This window comes from Xyrauchen texanus, chromosome 29, assembly GCF_025860055.1.
Source record: "Xyrauchen texanus isolate HMW12.3.18 chromosome 29, RBS_HiC_50CHRs, whole genome shotgun sequence".
NCBI classification, from domain to species: Eukaryota; Metazoa; Chordata; class Actinopteri; order Cypriniformes; family Catostomidae; genus Xyrauchen; species Xyrauchen texanus.
In genome coordinates this window covers 27,037,159-27,055,545 of record NC_068304.1, presented here as the reverse complement: position 1 = coordinate 27,055,545, position 18,387 = coordinate 27,037,159, and the positions used below count along the sequence as shown (strand labels likewise).

At 39.5% G+C, this 18,387-nt stretch overlaps 1 protein-coding gene across 1 annotated transcript in view; it reads left to right on the top strand.

Annotated features, from left to right (window-relative positions):
* LOC127623183 (signal-induced proliferation-associated 1-like protein 3) overlaps positions 1-18,387 on the top strand; it is a 113,177-nt gene that overhangs the window by 53,696 nt on the left and 41,094 nt on the right. The window contains exon 2 of the mRNA XM_052097501.1: positions 15,733-17,338. Within this exon, the coding sequence (XP_051953461.1) occupies positions 15,964-17,338 (1,375 nt within the window). The 5' untranslated portion in view covers positions 15,733-15,963. The remainder of the gene's footprint in view (positions 1-15,732; positions 17,339-18,387) is intronic.

The window sequence follows — 18,387 nt, the reverse complement described above, 5'->3', positions numbered from 1 at the left end:
GTAGTGGCAGTCAGCGCTGTAAATTCTCACTGACAGAGCCGAGAGTGTGTCAAACGCGCAGTGTGAGCTAAATGTAGGTGTGTATCGCGCAGAGTCCGCAATCTATCAAAGGTACACATCATTTGCCAGCTGTGTCTACTGTCTCTCACACATTACCAAAACACACACTTTACGTCTACACAAACAATCAGAGAGTGTGGAGATGGGAGAAACTAGAGCTGAATTGATCGGTATTGATGGGTGAGAGTCTGTCATGCCAAAGTGTCTCTTACCACAGGGAATGTGGTGGAGATTGTCTCCTCGTTCCTTCAGTAGGCTTGTGTACTTGCGTGTGTGACAGGTCAGGGATGGGGATGGGTCAGATTGGTCAACTAATCATCTAGTTGTCCACCAATCAAGTAGTAAATTCGTGTGGTCAACAAGTTTATGATTAATATATTATGACTATTTGCTTGTTTTTTTCAAATTTTTGTTTTAGCTTTAAAAATTTTCTCCACAGTGTTCTGAAATTGTTAGCATGTTGAAATTCTCTCCGATTAGCTGCATCTCTAAATTCGTCCCCAAGCCTTCACATCCTCATTTAAACCTCTTCACTTAAAGATCTTTGGAGTGCGTCATGTATTGCGCCGTTTAATTGACCCCGTTTCCACCTGGTATTAAGATGCGTCTAAAGTGATCACATTTGGTCAGATGAAACATATCGCTGTTTACTCCTGGCCACATAAATGGGTCTCCTGTGACCACTTGTGATCAGATTTGGAGGGGAGGGACTCTGTTTCATGACAACATACATCAATCACCATGTCAGTGTGTTCCTGCATGATAATAAACTGCAACAAAGTCAGAAAAAACTAAGAAAGTGCGAACAAAATGGCATGATCTTTCTCCCTGATGCAGCTGAAATTTAATCTAAGTTCAAACGTAACATTTCGAGCATAATTGTCTGTTATTTTGGTGGATTATCTGCATTAACGTGTGCTGCATATGTTCGTGCTTCTCATAAGGGTCCCTGTGGGTTGATATCAGACACTGAGGAAGATCCATGAAGTTCTTACGCTTGTGTATATAACTGCTTTTTTTTTTCTGATCGGACTGTTATTTCCCTTTAAACCGCTCACAACCGGCATAGTTTAAACTTGTTTTAGTGCAGCAGTTGATTGACAGGTGAGGGGTGGAGCTTCGCTTCTGCTGGGATGCATACAGGACTGATGCTGTTACAAGTGTTTTTGACCACATACAAATGTGTTTTTTGTGATCCAATCACAAAACGTTTTAGACCTCGTTTAGACATTTTTTACATTTAGACCTGTATTTAGCGCTGACCATGTGTGATGCGATCACCAAAAACATCTTAAAACCATTTGGAAACAGGGTCTTGGTGTCTTGAGCAATGAGCATGGTGTTTTATGACCGCATGTTAACTTAGAAAACAGTTCAACGTTTAAGAACCTGTCTCAAGACCATGACAATGGTGCAAAAAAGCGGTGCAAATGTAGCTTAATAGACCTGCCACTGACTTGTATGTCGTTAATATTAATTAAATGACAAAAACAAGAAAAATATTCACTGATCTTGGCTGTATAACTTTAGAAGGTTTAAAAAATATTAATGTAACAATCATGCAGTTAAGACCTTTTTGTTATACATTTCATCACTTTTTTACAATTTCTGAATGCATATTTAAGTACTTTATACTGCTGTTAAAAACTTTTGTTTTTAGTTTATTCATTTATTTATTCTAGCTAGGCCTATTGCTTGTCATTTATTTATGTTGTTGTTGTTTTTTTTACTTCGTTAAAAAGTTTACAAGATTTACTTAAATTAGTCTGTATTTTGTTGTGGTATCGAAACTAGTATTGCAAATTGTCAAATTGTTTTCATATGTAAGCAAAATGAACATTATAACTGAATTATATCCAAGTGAATCGGGAATTAATCTCAATCGGAATTGAAAGAGCTTGTAAATCATAATCAAATCTGGACGTCTGTATCGATAATCATCCCTACATCTTATGTGAAAGCCCCATATGAATCATGCCTTATGGGAGTGTGGTGGATGTGACATCAGCTTATTTATTAAGGTCTTCCTTAAAGGAATATTCCAGGTTCAATATAAGTTGAGATCAATTGACAGCACAAAAAATGTATGTATACTTTTCAACAGAGCAAATATCTGGATAATGAGATGCACTTACAATGGAATTGAATGGGGCCAATCTGTAAATGTTAAAATGCTCACTGTTTAAATAGTATAGCCACAAGATGTAAACGATATGCATGCAAACATTATTTTAATGTATTAAAATAGCTTACTAACCTTTTCTGTGCAGTCATTCAATTTGACAACATCGTTGCATGACAACGTAATGCCGTAAAACCTGTAATCCCACAAAAACTGTGTTTTAAACAAACTGTAGATTGTGCTTAACTTGTATTGAACTTGGAATATTCCTTTTAAGGCTGTCTTGAGACAAACCATTGACTAGTTCAGATATCTTCAAAATTCTTCAGGCCAAGCACCTCTTAATGGGTAGAGAGATGGAGCCCAGAACCCCGTTACATATTGTATAAAATGTAGTGCTGCGTTTTATGCCTAAAAAAACATGGATGGTAGGCTACCATATTATTGTATGTACATGCATCATGATGTTTACAATGCAAAGCCATTGAAATGATTATTATATGCTGCCCTGCTGAAAAGACCAAAATAAGCTGGTTGGCTGGTTTTAGCTTGCCTTAACTGGTCGTAGCTGGTCAGGCTGGTCTTTATAAAGTGTTACCAGTCAGCAACCAGCTATAAAGTGTTCAAACCCCCTCTGAAACCTGCTAACTGACCAGTCTGGCAAGGCTGGGCTACCAGGTAAAACCAGCCAACCACCTTAAGCTGGTTTTGCTGGTCTTTTCAGCAGGGATCTGCAACATTTTTGACATGAAGTGACAGTTTTAAATTCCCCTGTAAATCCCTGTGCCAAACCTCCTCCAAAACGAATGGACCCTGTCCATGCAGAAGCAAATAACTTTTATAAGGTTACTAAAATGGAGCCTTCATCTCATGTGGGTGATTGATTTTAGACATATATTTTAAAATGACTGTTGATTTAATTGAGAACATTTGTAATGAGGAAAACAATGACTGAGTGCACCTTTAATTATATTGATTTGAGAGTTACTATCTTGTGTGTCTGGAATGTTAAGGACCATGCATGCCAGCTTGATAATCTCAGCGGTAACTATATATTTACACCAGGCAAGTAAGCTATTGTTCTGAAAGCAGGCTGTCATCTGCTCAACCACACAGTGTGACCAAAGCAGACGCGTTTATTCACTTGACCTTCCACTGCAGCGCTGCTGAACCAGATGTGTGTCGCACATTGAGCGGCTCATGATGAGCGGTGGGCACGTGAAGGGTTCGTCCGGGCTGTGCGCTTCTGCTGACTAGCACTGTTTAGTCACACTAAGATTTGGCATGCAGCTGCAAAGTACTTCAACTTGTCAATAATTCATCCTCCCGTCTCTCACCCTCACTCGTGTGCGAGTGAGTGATTATTACAAATGCCACCAAGGTGGATCAAACAATAATTTGTGGCCCCCTGCAGTTGAAGACCCTTGGACTAATTGATTTTAGCAATACAGTTGAATTCAGAAGTTTACATACACTTGAGTTAAAGTCATTAAAACAAATTTTTTAACCACTCTGCAGATTTCTATTAGCAAACTATAGTTTTGGCAAGTCGTTTAGGACATCTACTTTGTGCATGACAAGTAATTTTTCCAAAAATTGTTTACAGACAGATTGTTCCACTTTTCATTGACTATATCACAATTCTAGTATGTCAGAAGTTTACATACACAAAGTTAATTGTGCCTTTAAGCAGCTTTGAACATTCCAGAAAATAATGTCAAGCCTTAAAACAATTAGCCAATTAGATTCTGATAGGAGGTGTACTGAATTGGAGGTGTACCTGTGTATGTATTTTAAGGCCTACATTCACTCTCAGTGCCTCTTTGCTTGACATCATGGGAAATCAGAAGATATCAGCGAAGACCTCAGAAAAAAAATTGCGGACCTCCACAAGTCTGGTTCATCCGTGGGAGCAATTTCCAAATGCCTGAAGGTACAACGTTCATCTGTACAAACAATAGTATGCAAGTATAAACACTATGGGACCATGCAGCCATCATACCACTCAAGAGGGAGACGTATTCACATCCTAAAGATAAACGTAGTTTGGTGCGAAAAGTGCAAATCAATCCTAGAACAACAGCAAACAACCTTGTGAATTTTCATGGAGGAAACCGGTAGACAAGAATCTATATCCACAATCCTCTGGTCTGATGAAACAAAAATTGAAAGGTTTTGCCATAATGACCATTGTTATGTTAGGAGGAAAAATGGTGAGGCTTGCAAGCGAAGAACACCATCCCAACCGTGAAGCATGGGGGTGGCAGCATCATGTTGTTGTGTGGGTGCTTTGCTGCCAGAGGGACTGGTGGACTTCACAAAATAGATGGCATCATGTGGAAGGAAAATTATGTGGATATATTGAAGCAACATCTCAAGATATCAGCCAGGAAGTTAAAGATTAGTTGCAAATGGGTTTTCCAAATGGACAATGACCCCAAGCATAACTCCAAAGTTGTGGCAAAATGGCTTAAGGACAACAAAGACAAGGTATTTGAGTGGCCATCACAAATCTCTGACCTCAATCTGATAGAAAATTTGTGGGCAGAATAGAAAAAGCATGTGCGAGCAAAGAGGCCTACAAACCTGACTCGGTTACACCAGTTCTGTCTGGAGGAATGTGCCAAAATTCCAGCAACTTATTGTGAGAAGCTTGTGGAAGGCTTCCCAAAACATTTGATGCAAGTTAAACAAATTAAAGGCAATGCTACAAAATGCTAACTAAGTGTATGCAAACTTCTAACGCACTGGGAATGTGATGAAATAAATAAAATCTGAAATAAATCATTCTCATATTATTCTGACATTTTCACATTCTTAAAATAATGTACTGATCCTAACTGACCAAAGACAGGAAATGTTTTCTAAGATTAAATATCAGGAATTGTGAAAGAAAACTAAGTTTAAATGTATTTATCTAAAACTTCTGACTTCAACTGTATGTAGATCTGCACATCCTTAACAGGGACACAAACTGTTTATATCTTTCACTCTTCAACAGCGTGTGTCTATGCAGGCAGCATCTGTGTGTGATAGATAAACCCAAAATTCATGAGTGAGCTATGAATCAGGCTTAGGGAACCTTTGATGTCCCATACTACGAGGAGACATTCCAAAGCCTGCTGTATGTGTGCGTGTGAGAAAAGTGAGCCGTATTAGCAGTACGAAGGCAAGAGCAGCAGCTGTCAGCTCGTACCCATCAACTACGCCATGACTCTATTGTCTGAGGAGACAGTGGGTAGATGCCTGAGGGTTGGCACTGACACACACAGACACGCGCCACATCAACTGTTATTTTGCACATGGAGGTTTTGTCACGCTTCGTGGGCTCTAATTAATTATATTAAGTTTATTATTTTTATGTTTTTCTCACGGGTTCCCTTTCCAATTGTCATAATTAGAAACGTGCACACAAACATACAATGATCAGCCACAACATTGGGCTGGTTAGAGTATTTCTATAACTGCTGATCCTCTGGGATTTTCATGCACAACAGTCTCTAGAATTTACTCAGAATGGTGCCAAAAACCAAAAACATCCAGTGAGTGGCAGTTCTGTGGACTGAAATGCCTTGTTGATGAGAGAGGTCAACAGAGAATGGCTAGACCTGTTCGAACTGACGAAGTCTACGGTAACTCAGATAACCGCTCTTTACAATTGTGGTGAGAAGAATAGCATCTCAGAATGCTATTCTTAGATGCGGGTTGGTGGTGTTTTGGCAGCGCAAGGGGGACCTACACAATATTAGGCAGGTGGTTTTAATATTGTGGCTGATCGGTGTAATTGCATATAGTATAATGATAGTTTGCCAACATCCGAGGTACTGTTTGTCTAATGTGCAGCTGTTTCTTTAGCAACAACCAGGTAACAATGCTAACGGCTTCCTCTGGTCTCTCTGACAGCTCAGCTCCGCCCACCAAAAACTGATTGACCCATAATTTGCAGCTTCATTAGGTCAGGGACCATATTTTTCAGGTAACGCATTCATGTACACATGAGATAGAATTGAGAATTCCCCATATTGCTTTATGCTGCAAGTTCTTAAAACCTAGTGAGCTTCTTGCACAGCATTTTTGAGCAGCATTGGCAGGTTGAAATTTTTCGATTCAACACTCAATGCGTCACTCAACCTAGTGAGCTACCTAGATTGAAAGCACTTTTGACCATCATACAGTAGGTGTGTTCAAGTGTTTTTGTGACATTTAAAACCTACCTATACAGCACTTTTGGTCTTTATAGGTGCGTTCAAATGTTCTATTCAGCAAGCAAAACCTAGTGAACTGCAATCTAAATTGAACTTTTTGTCATCATGGTTATATTTGAATTTTCGATTCAGTACTTTGATTTGCCACTCAAAGCGTAGTAAGCTGCCTAACTAGACAGCATTTTAGACATCATAGCCACTTTGAAGCATTCGTATTGAGCATTTGAGCATGCTTATGCTGCCCAAAAATGCGATGTTACTAGGTGGCTCAGTATTTTTTTTTTGAGACATTGCTAATAAGAAACTATTACAGCCTTCTCCTTTAGCTTCACAATAAGAGATATTCGATGGTGGAGTACTATCTCTTTTGAAGAGATAGATTCAGTGATAAACACACACAAACAGAACAACACTTCATCGCCCCACTGGTGATGCACGCACCCTCTGTTTGTTTCGATACATCACCTGATTTGTTTGTCTTGTGTGGGCTGACCTGTTTTTCCTCTGTCGTGCTGTGTTTTTCTGTGATATGATAATGGTTCAACTCTAGGTGACCTGAGCAAAGCTTGTCTATGAATGTGTTTGCACGGTTTTGTTTAGAAGCCCTGAGGACAAGCTGGTGTTGTGGGTTTTGTTGCCCTTGAGCAGAATTCATATTCCAGATTCCTTCTCTCTTTGCTCTGTTCTTGTACATTCGTGTTTGTAGATTATTCTAGTTTGACAATTCTGCCAGTCAAGTGTAAATGTCACCATGTTATCTAAACAGAAATTGGATCAGGTGTGTATAGGCTACGGCTTACAAGGTCACACATGTGAGATGGTTTCCATGCATAGTTGAATAAATGGGTCAGTATTACAATCTAGCGCTATCAGGTACAGCAGGGATATTCGTCACTCTATTTTATAAAAATAATTATTCCATTCATTTTCAGCCAAGTGCTTACACACTCAGATTATTATGTGAGTAATGTTGCTCTCTCACGTTCACAAACCTGCACACCTGTGCACTACTATTTGATCGCATGCCAGTCAGATGGCATACATGGGCATTTTCTAGGAACCTTCTGGCCTCCTGAATTCATTATATGCTGGCTTCAGTATCACAGACTCTAAGTAGGACTGGTTCAGGCTATTCAACTAGTCATCCGATAGCCGACTAGATGATTAGTGAGGTCACACCAGAGTAAATATACAGAGCTTACTTGAAGTCAACACGAAATCGGTTAACTTTTTTTTTAATCGTTGCACATTATTCTAAATGTGACACCTACTTTTCACAATCCAATAATTTACCTATGGATAAAATCAAGCCCTGCCCCTCAATTTGTTAATAAATAGACTGTTTCACTATAAAATATGTCAAATTTGGAAAGTTAAATGGGTTGCACACAGCGTTTTATCTCCACTTTGTGACAGACTTATTGTTTAGACAACCCACTGATTAACGATTTTTTTTAAATATGTGGTTTTGCACATTCCTAAAGACAAGGTGATTCCATGCAGAGTGGGTGTGTGCATGTGTGTTCTGCTAACTCCTACCCATCAACTGCAGTGATGTGCACTGCCAACACCCAAATCTTAAATCTGTAAGTTAGATTTGCATGTAATTTTCTGGTTTATTGATTAGCTTTTAAACACTATAGGGCACATCAAACACACAACCTATATCCTCTGCTCCCAGTCTTTCCCTTTAAAAAAACACAACGACAGCTGCTACCAACGGGGGTGCATCTCTGACACCCCAAAAACGGAGTTGCAGGAAATCAATGGAGGACGCAAGTTGTGCTATGATTGATAGATCCTGTCCTGGCTGTCCGTGTCAGGTATATGCTGAGTCACTGGCTGCAGGCTGTAGTTGTGTGTGTACAAGAGGGACAGAGTGAGTGTGATTTTTAAAGCCCCAGGGCATAAACCAACACCACTGTTTTCTGTGTGTAATGATGGGATCAGGAAACGGTTGTAACCCAAGACTTTATTAAAATGTGTTGAAGCTTTATTAGCTTGTTTTAATTTAACAGCATTTTGGGAAAGTGCTTTAAAAATAAATTTTCATTAAAGGAATGTTCCTTTATATTCCAATGTTGATTGCCACAAAAAAATGAATTTCGACTCGTCCCTCCTTTTCTTTTAAAACAGCAACAATCGAGGTTGCAGTGAGGCACTTACAATGGAAGTGAATGTAGCCAATTTTTAGAGGGTTTAAATGCAGAAATGTGAAGCTTATAATTTTATAATAGCACTAACATTAGTCATTTAAGTTGTCATTTTTACAGTCATTTTAGTGTTTGACTTTACATCGTCATGGAATGAAGTCATAACATTGGCTTTAACTTTATACAGAAAATGTTAGTAAGTGATTTAATCACACTAAAATCATTTTTCAAGCACATCCTTGTGTCTTTTGGCTATTCTTTTGAAACAGTGAGTATTTTAACATTCAAAAATTGGCCCCACATTAACTTCCATTGTAAGTTCCTCAATGTAACATCGATTTTTGCTTTTTTTAAAGAAAAGGAGGGAATTAATAATTTAGTTAATCAACATTATGCCACAAATGCTGTCAATTGAGCTTAACTTGTATTGAACCCAGAATATTCAATTGGGAAAAAGGCAGCGTGGATGATTATGAGACAGAAAAGTAGTTATAAAAACGGTTCACTAAAAAATGCTAATTCAATCATTCTGTTACCATAGAATCACATTACTACACTTACATTTTTGCTAAATTATTTTTACGTGGCCCGCTGTATGTATCATGTCAGTTTCCTAGTGAAATAATCACTAGAGGCTCTACAACAAAAAATCATGAGTAAAATGGCAGATTATCACTTCATAAATACTTTTCACCCTGTTCCTCCTCGCACAATGCTCCTTTACTTACAGAAGTAAATAGTGACCAAGACTGACAAGAAAGATTTTCAGTGAATAAAAACACAAATTGTGGTCTGTTTCTAATACATAGCTATCAAATGGCTTCAGCAGACTTGGAATGCAGTGCATGAGTCAAGTGGACTAATTTTGTGGGGTTTTTTTGTCATTTGTATTGCACTTTTCACAATACAGCCAAAAAATTCATGTTTATAGTTCTTAAGATTGTTGCTTTGTGTCTAATTTACATTTATTTTAACTTGTGTAATTTATCTTTGTGTGGGACTTAGTAAAAGCAATCATGTAAAATACAGTATGTGAAGAATATATCCCATCTGTGATAAATCCCAGGTAATATCACAAATAAAAGTTTTAAAAATCAATCATGAGAATGTGCCACCCAGGATCACTTGATCATAAACGGCAAAAATTAGGCTTCTTCCTCAAAGTGACCATTGTATGTACCCTTCGCTAACAGGCTTGTGGAGGCTCACATTTGTTTGGAACAACCCTTCTAGTAGTATCCTTCAAGCAAGATTTTGCCCATGGTCTTGTTACATCGACTTATCAGAAACAAAGCTGTAGCCCTCCACTCCATCTTTAGCCATGATTTGCACCATTAAAATAATAGAATTAGCATAACAAACGGTTTACACGTATCTCCTTTTTGTGTGTGCATGCGTGCATGCGCGATTCTATCATTCTGTTACTATAGAATCACGTTACTTCACCTATATTTTTTATACATTTTTACGTTGCTCGTTGTACATATCGTGGCAGTGTCCTGGTGAAATAATCACTAGAGGCTCTACATCATCAAATCGGGAGTAGAATGGCAGATTATCACTTCATAAACACTTTTCACCCTGTTCCTCACACAATAATATATTCTAACATCAAAACATTTTACTTGTGTATGACTTGTAAGGTAATACATTTGAACATTTTGCATTAGATTAATCTTAAATACCTCATCTGTTTGGTAGAGTATTTAACTCTATTTTTGCTTTTGTTTTAGTGCCAAACAGTGGAACTGCTGCAAATCGTCTAACCGTGCGTTCAGACCAGAGGCGTCGAGAGCGTCAAATCGACCAGAAGTCATTCATTTTCTATGACCGCCAGCGTCTCTCGGCGGCGAGAAGCGGCGCGGTGAGTTTGGGCGGTGTGGGCGTCAGAGGAAAGTTCAAGTGCAGCCAACATTATGGTAATGAGCTTTGACGCGGTTCGGCGGCAACCTATTGGAAGATAGAAGTGCTCCACTCTAGCGAAGTCTAGAGAACACAACCGTGTAAACTTTGGTTCCCACCAAGCATTAGTTCCAAAGACAAAATGGAGGAGAAACTGATTATTGCCGTCTCTGGTTTTCCCGTAATATTTGATCTGTCCCCGTTTGCGTACAGGGATATAAATAAAATATAAAATGATGAGTGGACAAAGGTGTCTGAAATTGTTAGTGTGCTAGGTGAGTTAAGTGGATATTATGGTTTAATATAATAGTATAATATTATATAATAATATATTCAAATATTTAATGAGAATATACGCTACTTGTGATATGCCCTCAAAAAGATACCGGTCAACATGTCTGGATGTTTTGTGGCCCCTTTAAATATAGTTCACAAAACCAAGCGTTCTCAACGAACGTTGCCACCTAATTCAAATGCGTCCATGAGTTTTCGATAGCGTTGTTGGCAGGGCAGCCAGAGCGAATTTTGATGCTCATGCCTCCTCTGGTCTGAATGCACGGTAAGGGAAAACGTAATATAATTTTGCAAAAATGTGGCCATCATCACATTTGTTTGGAACAACCCTTCCATTAGTACCCTTCAAGCACGATTTCACCCTTGGTCTTGTAACATCGACCTGTCAGAAACACAGCTGTAGCCCTCCAATCCATCTTTAGCCATGATTTACACCATTAAGTATCACAAACTGTTTACATGTAATCTCCTTTTTGTGTGTGTGTGCATGGGCAATTGCGTGCTCAGTTTGAACTTGCAGGATCGGAGCTAATTATTATGTGAGCAATTAAAACAGTTTGTCGTTTAGATCTGGCACTGGGTGTAGGCTGGCTTCCAAGGAGTGTGTTAGTTTAAAAGCTTCCGGATACAGAAACGCATTTAATTCATTATTTTGTCAATTTACTCACACTTAAAAAAACAAGGAATTTACAGAAGGAAGAATATAACAATTTGGGAAGAAATCCTTTTTCACAGACTCACCTTAAAGTGCATGTACATTGACTAAAACAAACAGCCACTTTTAGTGCGGCTCTATAGTCACGCACCACAGTGCATCTGAACTCCATGACTGATGCCAGAGGCATTTTTGAGAGCAAACACTATGAATAACTACATGCATGCTTTGTAATAAAAGACTAAAGTGTTTGTGGCCTAAACTTGATTGTATTGGAGTTGTATCCTTTGGATTCTACATTGTAATTTGGTAGCCAGCAAATAAACTCAAATTGTGATAACACCTATGCTAAAAATCTATGATTGATTTCATAACTAGTGTAAAGCCTTGAAAGGCAGTTAATGAAGCCATATCAGTTTAGATAACTGTTGGTTCTTTTGTAGATTTTGACTTTTTATTAGATAAAAATTAGTTTCCAAAAATCTGACTCTCCTTTACAGTTCTTGATACTTGTACTGAGCTGTGCTATATGACTGTTACATCATACAGTTCTAAGCATTTGTGTTAGGTGAAGCATTTATGTTTATGCATTTTTAGAAGGAATTTCAACCTAATTTTGTACTATGCAAATATACTTGCTTCTGAGTCAAAGGGTTTGGCCATGCCCTCATGAATGATATAGAGCTTCTGATGCTCTGCTGATGCCGAGCTGTCAAATAGCACATCTGTCACATTTCAGTGACGTTAACTCATTATTTATTTCAAACCCAGAAGACAGAAAAAAATCTTTACGTTTAAAAGGAATGCACATTTTCATTGTTGTCCATCTTGTCCACGTTAACATTTTGATAAAGTGTTTAGTGTTTTGGGACCCTTTAAAACAACTGACAGAAGCTACAATAGGAAACTGTTGACCTGTTCCAAACCCTGGTGAGCCACAACAAAACGTTTTGACTCGTCCCTTCTTTGCTTAAAAATTACCAAAAATTAAAGTGAGAGAGAGGCAAGTTTATCATTTTAAAAATCTTTCATTAATTCTGTTGTATTTTTATCTCATCAATATACTTGGGTCAAAATGTATTGGAATTGATTGAGAGTCTAGTTTTCTGTGTGCTTCATGTAAGGAGCACTATATATGTAATATATGTGGAGTTGCTGTCTATGTAGAGCATCCCAAATCAGTCATCTTTTAAGATTCATGAGAGTTAGGATGCTGCCTGTGTTGACATTAGCCAGCAAGGAATCTCATAGGTTTTGGAACAGGGCTTTAGATAATATTTATATCTTAAGATAAGACTGACCTTGAACTAAAGGGCAATGGAGAACTTTTTCCTGAAGGGATGGATTTTGGGCAGGGATTGAGTTTAATCTCACCTCAGAGCTGTGCAATATGAGGAAAATCTTGTATGTGGCATTTATTATGAAAGGAAGGGGGTGTAGCATGCCATTGTTTGGCCAGTACTGAGCTCTCTGAACAATGCTAATATAACGAGTACTGTTGAAGATTTCTTATAAATCGCCATTACTGTAACATAGCCTCCTTAATACAGTCATAGAGACAATCTGTGGGTGCTTTAATCCAATATGTGGATGTATGGAGTACAACAAAAGAGGGGGAGAGAGAGATAAGGAGAGACAATGAAAAAGAAGATAATGTGAAGTTACATAGAGGTACAGGCGATGCTGAGTAGCTTTTCACAGCCACTGAGCTGCAGTGAAGACTGATTCTATCTGACTTTCATATTAAAGCAAGTCGCTGAAATTCAAGATTCCTCTCGCTCCGTTCCCTGGATTCCTTTACCACAGAGCCTGTCAGATTTCCTCTCTTCTATTTGTTCTGTCTCTGTCTCTTTCTTGTGTCCTGTATTTCTGTGTTTGTCTTGTCCTTTGACTTTCTGTCATTTTCGTTTAGTCTTTTGGTCATGGTGAGGGATGCATGTGGAGAGGTGCAGAGAATGGAGGGGGTTTCTTTCTGTCACTAAGTTTGAGAATCGAAAGAATTGCTTTCACACTGGGGCTTTTGGTTCCGAACTTTGAACAATGTTTTGAACCCGGGAGTGCAAAAGCAGGGTTTCAACAAATGATTAGTTTGATAATTGATTAATCTTCAATTGTGTCTTCAATTAATCAGATAAAAAGGGCAAATGCAAAACATTTCCTTTCCTATTGTTTGTAAAACCTAACAAAATTACTTTTCATTAAACTGCAAAATGATACATCAGGATGTAGTGGGACTAAAAATCAGCCCATCAGAGGGTAATGGTGACACCAGAATTGAAGTATTAATAAATCTGCTCCGCTGAAAATACTTTATTACAGTTTGTTCGATACATATGCTTGTACACTGTCACTGATTACATGCATTTTAAGGATTTTATATTAAAAGTGTAAGATTTAAAATAGTATTTTCGCTAATTGCATTTATGTAAACTACATTTTTATAATGGTAGTGTATGCTTTTCCAGTACCATAATATTTGCCATAGTATTAATTTTCTGGTGAAATTACATTTGGAATTATCTGGAAGACAAGCAAATGTCAGAACCCTTAGCATTATTACAAATTGTATTCAACCTGTTACTGATCAAGCTTCTCCGTGCTTGCCGCACAGGTCCAACAAATCGATAATGAAATACATTTTTATAAAAAAAATAATAAAATTAAATAAATAAAATTATTCATTTTCGAATATTATCTTTTTTTTTTTTTTTTTAAACTAGATGTTTCATCTCTATGCAACATTGAGCAGTTTGTGGTCTGGGGTTTGGATCATTGTAACAGCTTTGCATTAAAGCAGTCCGTCCTAAATCACAGATGTGGACTGTTATTGATAATGTATAACTTGCATCTGTACATGCTCCCTGTCACTCTTATCATACCATTTTAAAAATGTTTAGCTGCTTGTGTCCAAATGAATTGCCTTCAGAGCAGTTTCTATAGCTCACATTCTTTGCATATTTTGCAATGTTTGCTGCCATCAGCAGCCAACAAACACAAGTGTAGTTCTGTACGTGAAAAGTTTTGGAGGTAAATCCAAATGGACAGCAAAGTGAATAAAACTGTGAAGCTGGCATCTTCGCTGTAGCTACAGCGGTAGACTAAACAGAACTCTGGTTCAGACCAAGCAAAAAAACTATGTTTATAGCTTAGTGTATCACAATCCCATGCTTTGCCATTCTCACTTAAGCCTGCAAAACAGTCAACCTGATTGAACACTTAGCAACTCCCTTCAGTAATCTAGCACAGAGCCCTTGTTATATAACCTTTTTGTATGCAGTTGAATATGGGCAGAATCCTAATCTTGCTTACTAAGTCAGCTATCTCTCAGGTGATTGGACACTTTGCCCTGCTGACCTAACAACTGGTATGTTGGCCCCATCTGTTACACCTGTCATGTGACAAGGTTAATATATTTTATGGCTACTAAATCTGTCAACACCTCTTCATACTTCAACAGTCCAGGAATGCATACTTCACAATAAGTGGCCCTGGCACACAGCCAGTGTAACAGTGGACGTGAGCATCTTGGAGAAGGGCACAACCATTACACTTGTCAGTTAGTGTAAGTGTTGATTTTGTTGATGCAACTTCCTTTTAAGTAACGTGTGTAATTTCCGTGCCACTAGTGTCATCAAAAGGAATTGCAAATATATTCAAACAGGTTTCCCGAACACTTCCCCCCCGTCTGCCATTGTAGGTATACTGATTGTCCTGCCCCAAAGTTATGGCATTGGTTTAGACCAACAGTTGGAATGGCTCCAACCCCCAGTGCAAGTCTTAAACTGTCATTCAGTAAGGATCTACAGTGTTGAAAATTGTATCAAATATTCAGAGGATGCATGGTGGTCCTTGACTACATATCTGTGCAGCACTTTTATATATCATTACGGCCAACCAGTTTAGCAATGGAGAGACAAGCTTGAGAGAACAGAAGCTATTTTAGCTTTAATACTGAATATCTGCAAGGAGAGGAATAGAGATAAGCTTGAAAAGAGTTTGAGAAATCCACAGCCGAAATCCTCTCATCTCACTTCCTCTCTCCTATCAATCTATTTCATCCTTCTACTTTTCTAATTTAGGTTCAGTCAGCTTTCCACCACCACCTTTTCCTCAAAACTACTTTCCCTGTAAGAGAGATGGCATTATTAATATCAGGAATATCAATATTTGGAAGAAGGATTCTGAAATGGTAATGAAAAAGGGATATGTAATGAGTGAAAAGAATTTGAGAAGAACTTTATGGTACTGTATACAAGTGTCAGCAGTTTCCAGATTAAATTAACCTCTTATCCAGTGTCATAATGTACCAATTTATCTTCTGTTTCTTGCCTTTTTTTGCAGATCTGTCGTTCAAGTGGCCTTTGAGCTTTGCGTTGTGATTGGTCCAGAGGATAAGGGAGAGTGTGTCCTTTCCCACCAAAGAAATGAGTGTGGGAGAAGGAGGCAGCAACAGCAGTGTGGAACTTGTTCATCCCTCCTCCCTCTCACGAAACACCAACAGTCTCGGTCCAAGATGCCCTCTTGCACACGACCCCTGCCCTACTCTTTGGCCCTGAGACTACACTGGGTTCCATGAACATGTACAGAGACACAGGGGTGTGTGCCACCCCTCTCTCCCAACCTCTTCCCCCTCCCCATCTCCGTGTACCCCTCCATAATGGCCACTCTTCCCTGGGCGATCCAGCTCTGCCCCGTGTCTCCGTGCCCAAAATGGGAGTGCGGGCTCGGATTGCAGAGTGGCCCCCTCGTAGGGCACTTTCAAGGGAGTCGTTGCTTGAAAATGGCCAGGGTAGTCAACATGACCTCAGCAGCCAGGATGGGCTTACACATGGGGGTGTGACCAGGTTGCCACAGCGAAGTGTCAGAGATGATGACTTCTTTGAGTCAGGAGGTCCGTTGGGGGCTCCAGGCACGCCCCCACGGTTTCGGACTCCGGGTTTTGCTCCATTACGACAGCGCTCAAACAGTGAGATTACATTAAGTGAGCAAGATGAAACCGAGGTTGAAGGTCGGTTATTCCGGGAATATGGCAGTACCTCTTCCATCAATGTACAGGCGGTGTCTGAAGAAAGCTTTTTTGACATGCTCAGCCAGTTTCAACAGGAGAGACCAGACCAGCGCAGCACAGCTCCTGTCAAGCTTGGAGAGCTTCTCGGTGCTGCGGCTTCTGTAGATGGACCAACTTCACATGCTTTCACATCAACTCCCCGCCCTGGTGACTGCTCAGAAAATCGTGTACGCAAAAAAAGTGGTGGCAACGAGTCGTCTCTTGGCACCTCTTCCTTATTCCGAAAACTCCGCAGCTCCAGCCGTGGTGAAACGGAGACTCCACGAGGTGACACAGATGACATGCGACTCCCCGAAACATTGTCTTCCAAACCCTGGCTTTGTGTGCGGAGTTTTGCCCACTATGATGCTCAGAGTGTTCTCTTTGACTTGCACGAGGCAGCAGCTCGCCGTAGCTACGCCGCCCAGCGGCGAAACACAGCCACCGGAGCCTCAGCTGCTTCTTCGGCTGCTGTTTCTTTGGCTGTATCCAGAGCTATTGCTCTAGGAGGAGTAGAGCCTGCGTTTTCCAGCACTGACGACCTCAGTGTCAGAGACTTATCAGAAGGATCAACCCTAGGTCTGGAACACTCAGATCAGGGCACTTCAGCCAGCGTTAACCCCACCTCACAGCACCAGCTGTTGCTGAGCTGCCCGCACTTCCTCAATGAGACTGGAAACTATGGGGAGCGTAATGTCAGCTTCCTAAGCTCATGGGCAGAGCGGGGAGAAACTGCAGTGGTGGAGGCCCGGTTGCGTCCACGCTGCAGTAATGCCAGTGTTTCCAAACTGGAGGTCCCGCCAGAAGTTCAGGCCACAAGGTTAGAGAGACTCCAGCAGCACTGCATCGAGCATGTTGATCTGGGTGCTAGATACTACAAAGAACACTTCTTTGGGAAAGGTAGGAAACTTTTAATGCACATCATATTAGAAACTTAAACTTACGAGACTCACTCCAGTTCGTGCCTCATTAAAAGCCGCTTTGAACCCACTGAGTTTACTCCTATTCAGAGTTTACCCTTACTTGGCTGACCTGCTGCTTTATTGAGCAGTAGGAAATTGTAAGAATTCACACATAAATAATATATAGTATTAAGTATTCAATATCATAATAAAAAAGTATCACAATGAGTTTTCATTTCATGGAACAATTTCAGTAGTTCTGGTGTTTGTAGTGTTCCAAACAGGCTACCAGTCTGTGTGTGGCTTGGCAAAGTGCAACACAACCTGCTTTGGCTTGGTTTGGAACTATTTTCACTATTTCAGCAAAAAAATACAAAAATAACTGGCTGTATTGTGTCTACAAAAGTAAGTTACTCAATGTTATCAATATGTACTTGTGTATCTGATTGTTGCCCTTCATTTGGACTTTTTAGCACATTTTTTACTTAACTCTTGTACACCTTGACTTTGTCATGTTTGCCTGCAGCTCTTCTTTTGAAGAGGTTATCAAAGCATGCCACAGTTATCAATGCCTTCACTATCAACCAATAGAAGCACAAACTTTAGCTGAAACTACACTCCCAGCACATCTCAATACATCTGCCTCCCAAATGTTCATCTAGCTAAAGGTCTTTCTTTCCAAAATGCCAGTGTTATAAAAAAAGAAAAACCTACAATGTCTAAAAATAGCATTATAGACACATTAGATAAATCCTTGCAGACACAAGGTTATCTGAATGTTCCTAATTAGTTGTCTGTGTTTATTAGGAGTAGAGTCGGCGAGATAAAGGTTAACATTCCAGAAATAATCTCTTTGGGCTAGAGCTTTGTTTTTGGGAAGTTTGTTTCCTGGGACCAGGGTGCCTGCCAAATAGGGTGCACAGTCTTGAAGACACCTTTAAAAGGATTCTTCACCTTAAAATTTAAATTCTGCAATCATTTACTCACTTTAATGTTATACCAAACCTGTATGACTGACTTTCTTCCATGGAGAGCCAAGACGTTTAG